General features: G+C 45.6%; 1 protein-coding gene across 2 annotated transcripts in view; it reads left to right on the top strand.

Moving 5' to 3' along the window:
* NRP2 (neuropilin 2) overlaps window positions 1-14,333 on the top strand; it is a 145,029-nt gene extending 130,696 nt beyond the window's left edge. Inside the window, exons 16-17 of one of the 2 annotated variants that reach the window (XM_083154117.1) lie at window positions 9,921-9,983; window positions 10,639-14,333. In XM_083154117.1, the coding sequence (XP_083010243.1) occupies window positions 9,921-9,983; window positions 10,639-10,934 (359 nt within the window). In that variant the 3' untranslated portion in view covers window positions 10,935-14,333. Of the gene's footprint in view, window positions 1-1,588; window positions 7,924-9,920; window positions 9,984-10,638 lie in introns of those variants that run through there. The other variant, XM_083154118.1, reaches the window with a different exon arrangement.
* The last annotated feature ends 1,586 nt before the right edge of the window (window positions 14,334-15,919 follow it).

The following is a 15,919-nucleotide window of genomic DNA, read 5'->3' as shown; positions in this document are numbered from 1 at the left end:
AGTATTGCCCAGGCTCAGCGTCTGTCTGCCCGCGGGTCACCTGGTATAAGGATATATGTGTTGTCCAGCGTCTGTCTGCCCGCGGGTCACCTGGTATACGTATAAGTATTGTCCAGGCCCAGCGTCTGTCTGCCCGTGGGTCACCTGGTATAAGGATATATGTGTTGCCCAGGCCCAGCATCTGTCTGCCCGCGGGTCACCTGGTATAAGGATATATGTGTTGTCCAGGCCCAGCGTCTGTCTGCCCGCGGGTCACCTGGTATACGTATAAGTATTGTCCAGGCCCAGCGTCTGTCTGCCCACGGGTCACCTGGTATAAGGATATATGTGTTGCCCAGGCCCAGCATCTGTCTGCCCGTGGGTCACCTGGTATAAAGATATATGTGTTGTCCAGGCCCAGCGTCTGTCTGCCCGCGGGTCACCTGGTATACGTATAAATATTGTCCAGGCCCAGCGTCTGTCTGCCCGTGGGTCACCTGGTATATGTATAAGTATTGTCCAGGTCCAGCGTCTGTCTGCCCTTGGGTCACCTGGTATACGTATAAGTATTGTCCAGGCCCAGCGCCTGTCTGCCCGTGGGTCACCTGGTATACGTATAAGTATTGGCCAGGTCCAGCGTCTGTCTGCCCGTGGGTCACCTGGTATACGTATAAGTATTGTCCAGGCCCAGCACCTGTCTGCCCGTGGGTCACCTGGTATACGTATAAGTATTGTCCAGGTCCAGCGTCTGTCTGCCCGCGGGTCACCTGGTATACGTATAAGTATTGTCCAGGCCCAGCGCCTGTCTGCCCGTGGGTCACCTGGTATACGTATAAGTATTGGCCAGGTCCAGCGTCTGTCTGCCCGCGGGTCCTGATGATTTGACCCCTAAGTTGCACAATGTATTTCCCAACCCCACAGGGGTTATTATAATGCACAGAGTGCGGGCTACTATAAGTGCATCTGAGGTGTGCCGCACTGAGGGCATCATCCACGACATGGCATATGTTATACGGGGGGGGGGGCATCTTTGGGGGATGATGACATCATGTACTCGGTCCTCTGTCTGCGTGTTGTGTGTTCTGTTCCTAATGTTTGTGCATGAGACCATTGCCGATGTGTGACCCCGCGAGTCTGCGATATTATATACGGTTATGCCACGCTGTGCTAGAGTCATAGGGGGAAGGAATTCTATTTCACATGGGATGTTGCTATGGGCAACCAATTAGATACCATCTATTATCTTCTAGAAGGTGCTAAATAAGAAGTAGCTTCTGATTGGTTGCCCATAGGAACATCCCATGTGTAACAGAACTCCCATCTAAGTACATTTCCCCCATAGAGAGCTTTTCCGCTAGGAAATCACTGCTAATGTTCAGGTGTAATCTGTCATGAGTTCTGTGTTTGTCTCTAGTATGTAGTAACGTACAGCTATATATATATATATATATATATATATATATATATATATATATATATACACACGCACCACATATATCAGCATGTTCTTATATCTATATATTCAAATAGACAGACATATGTGTGATTTCTCATGTTTGTAGTCCACCTACATCCCACCTAGCAACACTCTTCTGTGTCTCTCCACCAGGGGGCACCCTTCTACCAGGGAGCGAGCCCACAGTGGACACGGTGTCAGTGCAGCCCATCCCAGTCTACTGGTATTACGTTATGGCAGCGGGAGGCGCTATTCTGGTACTGGTCTCTGTGGCACTGGCCTTGGTGCTTCACTACCACCGATTCCGCTATGCGGCCAAGAAGAGTGATCCAGCCATCACCTACAAACCCTCACACTACGCCAACGGTGCACCATTGGCAGTGGAGCCTACCTTAACTATTAAACTAGAGCAAGATGATCCCGACCACAGCTCGCGATGCTGAGGGCGAGACGGACGCTGGATCTAGACTTAACAGACTCAAGAATCGTTGGCTCAATTTGCACTTTTATCCTCCCGTACCTTACGCCCCGATGACACTTCTCTTCTGCATACTTTTGAACTCATAGACATCACATCCCCTCTTGACTGTCTCTAAAATCTAATGCTGCATCTTGGAAAAAAGTTTGAGAAGAAGGCGAAACGCGTTGTAGGACTTGAATGCTCTTCAATACTTTATTTTTAAAGACTTTAAGGATTGATTTTGTTTTTTCAAGTTTTGTTTTGAATTTTCCTCCAGTCGGAAAACTAAAGTTGCCTGAACACATGAAGGAAAGTCTGGAAGAGTGTATATATCTATCTATATATTCCTGTGTGTATGAGGCAGCATGTGTGAGTAGTGGTGGTGACCACACACAAGGCCAGGCAAGTCACGGAAATGTATTCCAGTGAGCTGACAGCCATCATCCGTGGATCTCCGCGAGAGGTGTGGGAGCTCACTTTGGGCAGCCCAGATTAATGTATACGCATTTCACCAGAACACTGTATCAGGTTGTTGCAGGCCCGTCACTGCTATCCCCCCAAGGTCAGCTCTGCCTAAGTACAAGTTACTGAATCTATTGTAAATGACTTGTGCTCAGGGACAGTAACAGGTGGGACGTAGCTGAGATATAGACCCCCAATAGGCCCACGCCCACTGCAACACAGTTTCAGTGGCTATTAGCTCATATATGCAATTTAAACACATGAGAATATATATTTTTATTTCAAGAAATAGTTATTTTTATTTAAACTTTACAGAAATCCATATTAGATGCATTATGTCATACTCAGGCCACAGATCATCCACGTGTCCTGTCTATTGGTGAGATACATTATGTCATACTCTGGCCACAGATCATCCACGTGGCCTGTCTGTTTGTGAGATGCATTATGTCATACTCTGGCCACCGATCATCCACGTGGCCTGTCTGTGCATTATGTCTTACTCAGGCCACAGATCATCCACGTGTCCTGTCTATTGGTGAGATGCATTATGTCATACTCTGGCCACAGATCATCCACGTGTCCTGTCTGTTCGCTAGATGCATTATGTCATACTCTGGCCACCGATCATCCACGTGGCCTGTCTGTTTGCTAGATGCATTATGTCATAGTCTGGCCACAGATCATCCACATGGCCTGTCTGTTTGCTAGATGCATTATGTCATACTCTGGCTACCGATCATCCACGTGGCCTGTCTGTTTGTGAGATGCATTATGTCACTGGCCACAGATCATCCACGTGGCCTGTCTGTTTGCTAGATGCATTATGTCATACTCTGGCCACCGATCATCCACGTGGCCTGTCTGTTTGTTTGCTAGATGCATTATCATCCACGTGGCCTGTCTGTGCATTATGTCATTCTCTGGCCACAGATCATCCACATGGCCTGTCTGTTTGCTAGATAGATTATCATCCACGTGGCCTGTCTGTGCATTATGTCATTCTCTGGCCACAGATCATCCACGTGGCCTGTCTGTTGGCGAGATGCATTATGTCACTGGCCACAGATCATCCACATGGCCTGTCTGTTTGCTAGATGCATTATGTCATACTCTGGCCACAGATCATCCACGTGGCCTGTCTGTTGGCGAGATGCATTATGTCACTGGCCACAGATCGTCCACATGGCCTGTCTGTTTGCTAGATGCATTATGTCATACTCTGGCCACAGATCATCCACGTGGCCTGTCTGTTTGCTAGATGCATTATGTCATACTCTGGCCACCGATCATCCACGTGGCCTGTCTGTTTGTTTGCTAGATGCATTATCATCCACGTGGCCTGTCTGTACATTATGTCATTCTCTGGCCACAGATCATCCACATGGCCTGTCTGTTTGCTAGATAGATCATCCACGTGGCCTGTCTGTGCATTATGTCATTCTCTGGCCACAGATCATCCACGTGGCCTATCTGTTGGCGAGATGAATATAATGTCTGATTAGCATTGTTGGTGCTAAGAATATAGGGAACGATTTATCAAACCTTGGAGAGAGATAAAGAGAAGAGGTTTCCCATAGTGACCAAGCAGCTTCTGACATTTTGCAGACTGTGCGATATATAATTGGTTGCTATGGGCTTTCTCTCTCTCTTAGATGTGATAAATCTCACCCTCAGTTGGATGACACACCCGTGCGAATCATAGGGAGAATTTTCTAGACGAACAAATCTCATCCCCGATAATCAGTTTGGCCACGTTTCATTTGCAGACTCTGCGCAATCTGTGAATTCATCAATATTTACAAACTGAACTGCATCCAGAGCCTATGTATGTATGTATGTGTGTGTGTATATATATATATATATATATATATATATATATATATAGTATTATATGTGCTGCCTTATATATATATATATATATATATATATATATATATATATATATAGTATTATATGTGCTGCCTTATCTAGTCATAGCGTTGTTATCTGGCTACCTCAGTAACAGGCATAGATATGGAATAGCGACTGCTCCAGCCACGGCATCTGTGCATATGCTGCTCACACGGCATCTGTGCGTATGCTGCTCACACTGCATCTGTGCAAGTGCCTCATCTGTGCGTATGCGGCAGCCATGGCATCTGTGCATATGCTGCTCACACTGCATCTGTGCAAGTGCCTCATCTGTGCGTATGCGGCAACCATGGCATCTGTGCATATGCTGCTCACACTGCATCTGTGCAAGTGCCTCATCTGTGCGTATGCGGCAGCCATGGCATCTGTGCATATGCTGCTCACACGGCATCTGTGCAAGTGCCTCACCTGTGCGTATGCGGCAACCATGGCATCTGTGCATATGCTGCTCACACGGCATCAGTGCAAGTGCCTCATCTGTGCGTATGCGGCAGCCATGGCATCTGTGCATATGCTGCTCACACGGCATCTGTGCAAGTGCCTCATCTGTGCGTATGCGGCAGCCATGGCATCTGTGCATATGCTGCTCACATGGCATCTGTGCAAGTGCCTCATCTGTGCGTATGCTGCAGCCACTGCATCTGTGCATATGCTGCTCACACGGCATCTGTGCAAGTGCCTCATCTGCGCGTATGCTGCAGCCACGGCATCTGTGCATATGCTGCTCACATGGCATCTGTGCAAGTGCCTCATCTGTGTGACTGCTCCAGCCACGGCATCTGTGCATATGCTGCTCACATGGCATCTGTGCAAGTGCCTCATCTGTGTGACTGCTCCAGCCACAGCATCTGTGCATATGCTGCAGCCACGGCATCTGTGCATATGCTGCAGCCACGGCATCTGTGCGTATGCTGCTCACACTGATTGGCTGGAGCGCCATTTATAATTTCATAACGAGTCATGACAAGAATATCACTCGTTGATAAATCTACCCCTGAATTTGAATTTGCTGTAGGTGTTCAAGGTGAGCTACAGTATTGCTCACTGTTGTCAGCCATTTCCAGCTGCTTTTGCAAGTCAATGAGCCAGATTCTCTAAGCTTCAAAAGTGATAAAATGGAGAGTGATGCACAGCCAGCCAATCAGCTACTACCTGCCATGTCACAGACTGTGTTTGAAAAATATCAGGCAGGAGCTGATTGGCTGGCTATTTATTACTCTCTTTTTTATCACTTTTGAAGCTTAGAGAATCTGGCCCACTGCGTTCTCTCCAGCTGTGATATTGGAACATAGCGCAGTCCCTCCTGTAGGACAAGGTGCACGGAGACTTGACCGCCCCAATCTATGCTGAGAACATGGAATTGACACACGTTTCGAGCCCCCACAAGGGTCACATGTGCCTCGCTGCAGCCATTACGACTGGCGGCTGCAGTACTATACCGACCTATTTATCGGAGTTACGTACCTGAGCCAAATCTAGTATATGGAAACATACTGTATATCCCATTTCAGTTCTGCCTCAGTGTTAGTCATATAAATGCAGAGTAATCAGGAGTAAATGGATTTATTATTGCCTGATGTGTGTGTCCGGCCCACATGAAGACAATGGACGCATTTGCCGACGGCGTGCGTCACTGTAATGTACATAGAATAGTGGTTCGCACAGTTTGCTGTTCCGGTGTTAGTGGAGCTTAAGAACAATCAATTTGACATATTTTTTTTTGTAGCAATGGGTGGCCTTATCTGCTAAAGTGACATAGAAATGTATATTTTTTTGTACCATGCTGTTATGTTGGTGTGTGAATGTATTTCTCACAGACACGCGGCTAGTACCTTACGCCGCTGTGTACGATATGTTTTGAGCCTTTTTGTATTAGATTGGTTTTGTCCATTCGGCATTACTGCTGGTTATTTTTCTGTGACGTAATGACGCACACGGAGATGTGCCTAGAAGGTGACACGTTTTGTAGAATATACCAGGAGGCCGCAGTGTGGGATTAATGGATGTAAGGCAGCCACATTTCCACGGTTTCTCTTCCTTTTCTCGCCCATTCGGAGATTTATATTCATTTTTTTTATTATTAAGAAAAAAATCCAAACAAATACGACTGATTCTGCGCTGTACGTGGAAACCGGTCCGACAATGTACAGTGATTACCGATCTTCTTCAGGGACCTTTGTTGCTAAAGTTAATTCTCTTGTCACGCCATCTTGCTGCACAGTGCGTTATAAGCCCATGGAGCAGGCCTGTGGCTCTCCGGCTATGCTGAGCCTACATGTCCCAGCATGCCCTGCCACAGTTTTGCTATTAGAGCATGATAAAACTGCAGTAGGGCATGCTGGGAGATGTCGTTTTGAAACAGCTGGCCTGCTCTTTAGCATGATGTAATATATACAAAATGGCTGCACACCGGAGCTGCGTTTTTGTACGTAGATCTTTCATATCGCTAGATTACGGAAGGCAATTTATACTAACCCTTTTAAAATCACATCAGTCTTATAGTGTAAGAGTGTCAGACAGCACGCCATTATCCGCTGCACTGTAATTGCTAATTACGCTGTTAGTTCTCTCTCGTCTGTTTAATCTAACAGCAGTATCTAAAGCTTCCCATCTGTTACCACATGTTCAGGACAACCTATACGGCTGTACGCAGTGTGTGCAGCCAGACTCTGGGAATTTATATATATATATATATATATATATATATACCCATTGACCGCACACCTCCCTGTCTACAAGTTGTTTTCCCCAGAGATTGCAAGTTTTTTTTTACATTTTCTTAGTCCACCATGTTGGTTCTGAATGGTTTGCTTGAATTAAAAGGTAACAAAGTTAATTATTGAAACCTAGAATAATTTAAAAAATTGAGCGATCTGAACTTTGTATGTGGTCAGATGACATTTAGTTAATGTTCCTGCTTTCAAAAAAAAAAAAACGTAAAAAAAGAAAAAAAAATTTTTTTAACGATCCCTAGTAACATGAGGGGCCAGATGTTGTGGTCATCTACTAAAGGGATAATCGCTATAAAAAAGAAGCTGCCTCACTATATTGGTGGGTTTACATTGGGGAGCAGTACGGGTAAAGTAATGGCTTTTTTTTTTCTTATGGCTCCCTGGACTGTCTCCCAGTTGTGGCGGCCATTTTGTTACCTGAGCATCAGTTTACTGGCCTATAGCGATATACAGTATGACTTCATAGGTCTCTCATTCTCCTTATTGGCTCAGTGTACAAAATGGCGGCCTCCACTGCGCGTAGTTCACAAAACCTAGGGATTTTTCCAGTGTTTGCATTAGTGTTGTGGGAGTTTGTCACCATTTGGTTCTGTGACAGCGGTGATTATTTGCAGTCATGTCCCTTTAGTAATGAGCCCCAACGCGGCCTCTGCTGCGTTTATACATGTCGCCACTCAGCGGATAATTAGGCATGGAGAATGCTGCTCCTGATTTATGCTGTATAATGTTATTTTCCGGGAAAGCCCTGGTGATGATCACTATTGGTAACTATGATATTGCTTTATCCCCCCCTCTTTATACCTATCTATTGCTTTGTCCTCTGCCTGTGAATGAAAAAAGACAAATCTTATGGAAATCTGACACTGATTTGATCACGTGCTGTGTGGAATGTAATTAAAGGATGATTATTTTTGTACAAACATCGTTTCTCGTTACTTACTAGCGCCAATGGCCGACGCGCCTCTATAAACCTAAACAGATTTGCAGTTATTTTATTTTCTGTTTTGTTTTGCTTTATGGCTCTTTCCCATTATATCCATCCTTACGGTCCCATCATTGTCACCGGAGACCACAACACTGATCGCTTCTGCTAAGGCCCAAATGTGATTATAATAAAGATGATCCTGCCTCTGGGGTATTCTGCATAATGGTACATCAATCCCCTACGGCCACCGGGAGACGTCTTCTTACAAAATTGCCAATATTATTTGAAAGTACCCCTAACCGGTCTGGAGAGTACCCGCAGGGGTATAAATAGCCCAGGTTGGCAACCTCTGTACTACACGCTGTGCTGATCTGTACTACACTGTGGTGTGCTGATCTGTACTACACTGTGGTGTGCTGATCTGTACTACACTGTGGTGTGCTGATCTGTACTACATGCTGTGCTGATCTGTACTACACTGTGGTGTGCTGATCTGTACTACATGCTCTGCTGATCTGTACTACAAGCTGTGCTGATCTGTACTACACTGTGGTGTGCTGATCTGTACTACACTGTGGTGTGCTGATCTGTACTACATGCTGTGCTGATCTGTACTACACTGTGGTGTGCTGATCTGTACTACATGCTGTGCTGATCTGTACTAAACTGTGGTGTGCTGATCTGTACTACATGCTCTGCTGATCTGTACTACAAGCTGTGCTGATCTGTACTACACTGTGGTGTGCTGATCTGTACTACACTGTGGTGTGCTGATCTGTACTACGCTTTGCTGATCTGTACTACACTGTGCTGATCTGTACTACACTGTGCTGTGCTGATCTGTACTACATGCTGTGCTGATCTGTACTACATGCTGTGCTGATCTGTACTACACTTTGGTGTGCTGATCTGTACTACACGCTGTGCTGGTCTGTACTACATGCTGTGCTGATCTGTACTACACGCTGTGGTGTGCTGATCTGTACTACACGCTGTGCTGATCTGTACTACACACTGTGCTGATCTGTACTACACGCTGTGCTGATCTGTACTGCATGGTGGTGTGCTGATCTGTACTGCATGGTGGTGTGCTGATCTGTACTGCAGGTGGTGTGCTGATCTGTACTGCATGGTGGTGTGCTGATCCATAATAGAACAATGGAAGTACCACTTATAATGCACAGACCCAACTAATAGAACAATGGGAGTACAACTTATCATGCACAGACCCAACTAATAGAACAATGGATGTACCGCATATTTTGCACAGACCCAACTAATAGAACAATGGGAGTACCACTTATCATGCACAGACCCAACTAATAGAACAATGGGAGTACCACTTATCATGCACAGACCCACCTAATAGAACAATGGGAGTACTACTTATCATGCACAGACCCAACTAATAGAACAATGGGAGTACCACTTATCATGCACAGACCCAACTAATAGAACAATGGGAGTACCACTTATCATGCACAGACCCAACTAATAGAACAATGGGAGTACCACTTATCATGCACAGACCCAATTAGCAAAATGTTGGGCGTCTTACCCATAGTGCTTACTGTATAATCATAGTGCAGATATAACCATTACATTGTGGAGTATATACCTGCTACACATCTCTGAGCATTCCTATAGAAGTATTACAGCTGTGCTAGATAACAGCTGGTAACATCTCCTTCTTACCAGCCATTATCAGGACCTGTACGAGGACTGGCGTGGGAAAGATGGCTGCGGAGCAGTTTCCCTGTGCCCTGTTGGGGCTGGGCATGTTGGATATGGAGGGCGCCTTTTAGTGGGTGACCTTGGTGGCTGTAAGCCTCACACAGATCCTCTTTATACAAAGTGACGGTAGATTGTGTCTTCTGTACACTGTAAAAATCACATCTTGTTAATGCATATATATTTTTCTTGTGTCCTATTTTTTATTCCAATAGATTATTGATTTAAATGTGTTCCTGACTTTGGTTTTTGTTTTTCTAGTGGACGTTCCGGTTATAAGGAACGATTATGATTCGCTAGGACGTAATGTTGGAGGAAAAATTGGTAAGCGATCCTGATCTAACACTGCCTTTGTCTAATGTCTTCTGCGTTGTTAGAAAATTTCCTGATCTAACACTACCTTTGTCTAATGTCTTCTGCGCTGGTAGAACGTTTCCTGATCTAACACTGCCTTTGTCTAATGTCTTTTGCGTTGGTAGAACATTTCCTGATCTAACACTGCCTTTGTCTAATGTCTTCTGTGCTGGTAGAAATTTCCTGATCTAACAATGCCTTTGTCTAATGTCTTCTGCACTGGTAGAACGTTTCCTGATCTAACACTGCATTTGTCTAATGTCTTCTGCATTGGTAGAACATTTCCTGATCTAACACTGCCTTTGTCTAATGTCTTCTGTGCTGGTAGAACGTTTCCTGATCTAACACTGCCTTTGTCTAATGTCTTCTGTGCTGGTAGAACGTTTCCTGATCTAACATTGCCTTTGTCTAATGTCCTATGCGTTGGTACAACGTTTCCTGATCTAACACTGCCTTTGTCTAATGTCTTCTGCATTGGTAGAACATTTTCAAGATCTAACACTGCCTGTGTCTAATGTCTTCTGTGCTGGTAGAACATTTCCTGATCTAACATTGCCTTTGTCTAATGTCCTATGCGTTGGTAGAACGTTGACTTGATGCCTAATACGTATTTACTCTCTTGTAGGCGACTACGAGTCTTATACGGCTTATCCCACAAGTAATGTAGTCACGCCAAGGTCCGACAAAGAGGAGAGTTGGCTTTATACTTTGGATCCCATCTTGGTCACCATTATCGCCATGAGCTCCCTCGGAGTCCTGCTCGGGGCCATATGTGCCGGCCTGCTCCTGTACTGCACCTGCTCCTACACCGGGCTCTCGTCCCGCAGCTCCACCACGCTGGAGAACTACAACTTTGAGCTGTATGATGGAATAAAACACAAGGTGAAAATGAACCCACAGAAATGCTGTTCTGAGGCATGACCGCAGCTCTCGTAACTTGGCGAGGTCGCCATTGGAGAAATCTCGTGCCATCAAATGTGGTGGCCCATAATTCGCTCTTTCAGCTGCTTTTCTGTATAGAGACGTTGAAGTGATACAGAGTTACCACAAACTCCAGAAGGAAAATAAAACTATTTGAAGGAAATTGCTTGAATGGGAAGGATGTTCCGTCCTTCCCACCGATGCCTCCGATCTCTTCTCCTACAGTCCCTATACCTCCACGGAGGAGTAATGGGGGCTAGTGTCGTTGGTCTCACCATTTGGACTCTTGGGGGACAGCAGCACTTTGCAGCGGGATGAGCTGAACCTCTACCGGGGAAGAATTGCGCAACAGCGTCTGCATATGAGCAGCGGAGCCTTAAATGAATTGTGATTAAGAGCCATTTTCTACAACCCGGTCTCTCACGGAAAGGGACCGTCTGCTTTTTCACGGTGTCTCTTACATTTTTATCCCCCAAAATGCCTAGAACAAAGGACGAGTTTTTAAAGGGTGTCATAGTCAGAGCTGGCTTTGATTGTACCTCTGATGTATTGTATGTTTGGGTTGGGGGATTGATTACATTTCATATATTGTTTTATGGCGCAGCCTATGAAATCTGTTTGACCCCCTGAACTGTGCTTACTATCGGCGTGATCAGGTTGCTTGATCGTTTTACACCTCTGACCTAGCTGCAGCTATTAATAACCGCCTCCGGTACACAAAGTGCTGCCCTGGTGACGCAGAGCATCCAGAGCGCCAGCTACGGAAGGGGACACAGATCTGCTAACAATCTGGGCAGTGGTCACACTACGCAGGGCTCGTCTGGCCCATGAAGAAGCCTCCTTATTGCTAAGCCTACGCCTTCCCTAGTGCCACGCACAATACATATCTGTCTCTGCTGAGATGGGACAGTCGCTCGGGTGAGATCAAAGTGAGCCGTCTCTTATAGAACTGCAAAGAGCCGACTTGGGGCGATCTGTGAGGAAAACGCAACACAAACATTTCCTTCATTACGAGGGAAATTCCAGATCGCTCTCTTATTTACCGCCATGCGTATGCAGAAAAAAAGAAACGTATGAAATGTATCCTGTTTTCTCTCGCGCGGCTGCAGCGACTCTCCGGCCTACATGATGATGATGACAATGATTGTGTCCCATCTGTAGCTGCAGTAGAATCCTTAAATTATTAAATGCTTCAAATATCACCTTACCATGTACAGTAGCAGCCAAGACTGCCAGTAAAGGTGCAATGCCGTTCCGACAATCCATTGCCAAATCCATATGTGTCCGGGGGGTATCACTGGCCAGGCTAGGCATAGACTAGGCCTTATGATGCCCAGGGCATAGCTGTAGGTTACCTGCGGCCACCCTGTAATCTTTGCGCCGCGAGCAGGGCAGCGATGTGCTACCAGCCAGCATGAGATGTCCATAGGAGGCAGCGTTGTCTATAGGTTAGGAGAGAACACCCTAAGATGTACTTAGTAGCAATTCCAAGGGGCAATAACTTGCATTTATTATCTGGTGCCTATAAAGTTACAGATGTTGTTATTGATGATGATGTTTTATGATTGTAGCACCCGGCCCACTGACGTGCGTATGGCTGTTTATGGGGGGGCAGAATAGCTGTAACTGGTGTCTTATGCCTATTAGGTGTTTTTGATGTTTTATTTTTGTTTTTAATAAGAAAAACAGGGGTTGTATACACATGAGGGGCAGCTGCATAGCGTTTACATAGTTCTTCATTCTCAGCATAGTTTCCTGTTTAAGTGCCTTGGATATGCCGCTTGAACACTCAGCAGACGGAGCCCTTTACATGGTGGACCCTCTTAGAGGTCCACGGGGTGGGTGCTTGGTGCAGACGACTGGTGCACAGTTCCTTTTGCCAAAGTACAGACAGTCATGTGTGCAGAACGGTACATTTCTGGTTCTAGTGTACCCTGCGCGCTACCAGCATTTACACCTAGTCAGTTCCTTCAGTCGGTTGGTGTAAACTGAAGAAGAATGGAATTTCGTGGCACAGTTCTTCTTACATAGGGCAGGAAATAGAATGGCGTGCATGAATTCCGCAGGCTAGGGTCAGCATTCGCTGCAGTGGTGTTACCATAGGATTAGTAGCGCAGTCAGAAGACGATAATTTACCTCTTATATCACGGCCTGGCCTAAAGCACATTACTGAGCCGATATCTGGGGATGTCCTCACAGGCTCTGAATGTACTACATTGTTTGTTAAGCCTATAGTGGTCCCTCTTCTGCTAAAACATTAACATATGTCAAACATGGCATGAAAGACGTGCCTCGTACCTCACACATATGGAAGAACCAGAGATTCCTTGCCGCTTTTTGCTGATAAGGACAATATATTTGAGTTTTTATGGGATCCCTGAAGCATTCTAAGACCTTCCCCAGTCTTCGGCACATTTCCCTTCCCCACACTAACGCCCCACTCACACATAGAAATACAACGCATTTTGCCATGATAAGCGCAGCACACGCACCCCCTGCTTCATTGTAGTCAATAGCGGAGGTGCCGTCAGGGCCTGCAGAGAAGTTGGGCCTGGGCTCCCAATTCCTTGTTCGTAGAGGTGGTCATGGCGCCCTTGGCAGGTGTGCTGCTTGTATACCGGGGACCCACATTGGGGGAGGGGCAGCAGAGGAACGTTTCAATTGAAGGATATAACTTTCCCCTCTCTCCCATGGGATGCTGCTCCCCCTTAGCACCCTCTCTCCTCCTTTCTGGGAACCTTCCCTCTGACCTTTCTCATGGGACCCTCCTCTACGGAGTTCTTCATTTATATGATTATTTTATTTATTAACATCAAAGAACTTTTTTTTGCTACAAAACTAAAATAAACTCTGATATCCGCAAACCTTATTTGTAAATGATCTTTCGGGGTTTTTTTCTCTAACATTAACTTTTTGACAGAAGTCCTTTGAATACAATGAGGAGATGTAACACCGGGTGCAGATCTAAACAAAATCCAGTCAATCTGTACGGTGGTGACGCTCTGCAACAATGTAACAGAATATTTCCTGCTGTATAAATCAATCTGATCTCTAGTTTGCTCTGCGGATAAAGTGTATACATGAAACACAATGTGGCACCTCAGTATGAGCAGAGCGTTGCGGAGCAATAGCGCTTCTGTCGCAGAGAACGCTCTGCAACATCCGGGGACTTTGGGGGAGATACATGACCACAGATCAAACATTGGGGGCTACAAGTGCCAATCTAATTGGACAGGTTAATTTATATGCTTTTACGGAAGTAGGAACGTCTGTTGTACCGTAATGATAAGTGCCAATCAGAGGTGTGTAATTATACATGAGAAATCAGCCGCGTTACAGTAATTATTCATTTGACAACAATGTTATTTTCGGTATATTAAATATTTGATGTTCCGTTTACCATTCCGTACAGGCTGTTTTACTTATTTTGTGATTGTTCCTGTATTTAGTTCACACAATGGCGGCAACAGTTTTGTGGCTTTGTTGTCTAGCCATATCTGTAGTTTCTAGAAAGCTGATTGGACGCATTTGGTCCTATGAAAAGGCTGCCTGCAGGTACTCCGCTAAGTCTAGGAAATCCGGTGTGTTAGAAATCACCCACTGAAGTATTTGTCAAACAACCCATCTCAATCTGTGTTCATCAAAATGAGGCATAGGTCATAGATAATATGTACCGCTGTACCCATTATCTGGCGGCAAATATGGAGGTATTCTGTAGACAGTGAGCGGTTCTATGAAACAAATAAATCTAAGTGTAAATATGATCAATTAACCCCCCCCCCCCCATCTAATTAGGTGTTACTTAAATAAAAACAAGAAAAAAAACAACACTTTTTTACAAAAGCAACAGGTAACACTCCAGGAAGGAGGGAAGAACTCTGGCGTATTCCTCTCACCCTACAAGCTAAGCAGTAATACTGTCCAGGAGACTCTAAAATACCAGGGGATCTCCTGCACTCCTGACAGAGACTGGCAGCCGGGGCCTGGGCACCATGGAGGACACATTGGGAAGATGAATTCATAAAGACTACATCTGTGCGTGCATGTGTGTGCGAAATGGAGGACAGGGGCAGATAGTATTTATGGATGTGAGAGAGAACGGGAAGGAAAAGGATGCATGGGGAGTGGGAGGAGGACAGTATACAAAAATAGTGTGGACAGAAGGTGGAAAAGTAAAGAAACAAACAAAATAAAGTGTAGGATTCTTCTTATAGTCCTAGTCTACAATATGACATCACCACATTAGAGCCCTAGTCTACCGTATGACATCACCACACTAGAGCCCTAGTCTACCATATGACATCACAACTTTAGAGCCCTAGTCTACCGAATGACATCACCTCATTAGAGCCCTAGTCTACCATATGAAATCACAACTTTAGAACCCTAGTCTGCCGTATGACATCACAACATTAGAGCCCTAGTCTACAATATGAAATCACCATATTAGAGTCCTAGTCTACCATATGACATCACCACATCAGAGCCCTAGTCTACATTATGACATCACAACATTAGAGCCCTAGTCTACTGTATGACATCACGGTACTTATGAGTTATCCGGGCGCCCGATTTCTAAATCGGGTCGGATCGGGCACATCGCATCGCATCGCATGCGACCATCGGATGCGATGCGATGCGATGACCCGATTTTTCCATAGGAATCAATGTTAAAATGGACAGAGAACATTTTAACATGGAATTCAATAGGAAAAAGGGGTCCTTTTCATACCCCTACTATCCAAGTGGGCATGGAGTTGGATATAAACCTGTGGCGAGCGTAGCGAGCCACCGAGCCCGAAGCGTAGCGAGCCCCGCGAGGGGACACAGAATACCGTCCCCTCGCGGGGCTCGCTTCGCTCGCCACGCTTCGGGCTCGGTGGCTCGCTACGCTCGCCACAGGTTTATATCCAACTCCATGCCCACTTGGATAGTAGGGGTATGAAGAGGACCCCTTTTTCCCATTGAATTCCATGTTAAAATGG

The sequence above is a fragment of the Crinia signifera genome, chromosome 7, assembly GCF_055691185.1.
Source record: "Crinia signifera chromosome 7, ASM5569118v1, whole genome shotgun sequence".
Classification (NCBI taxonomy): domain Eukaryota; kingdom Metazoa; phylum Chordata; class Amphibia; order Anura; family Myobatrachidae; genus Crinia; species Crinia signifera.
Note: the sequence above shows the minus strand (reverse complement) of the source record. Positions and strands in the feature narration are given on the sequence as shown.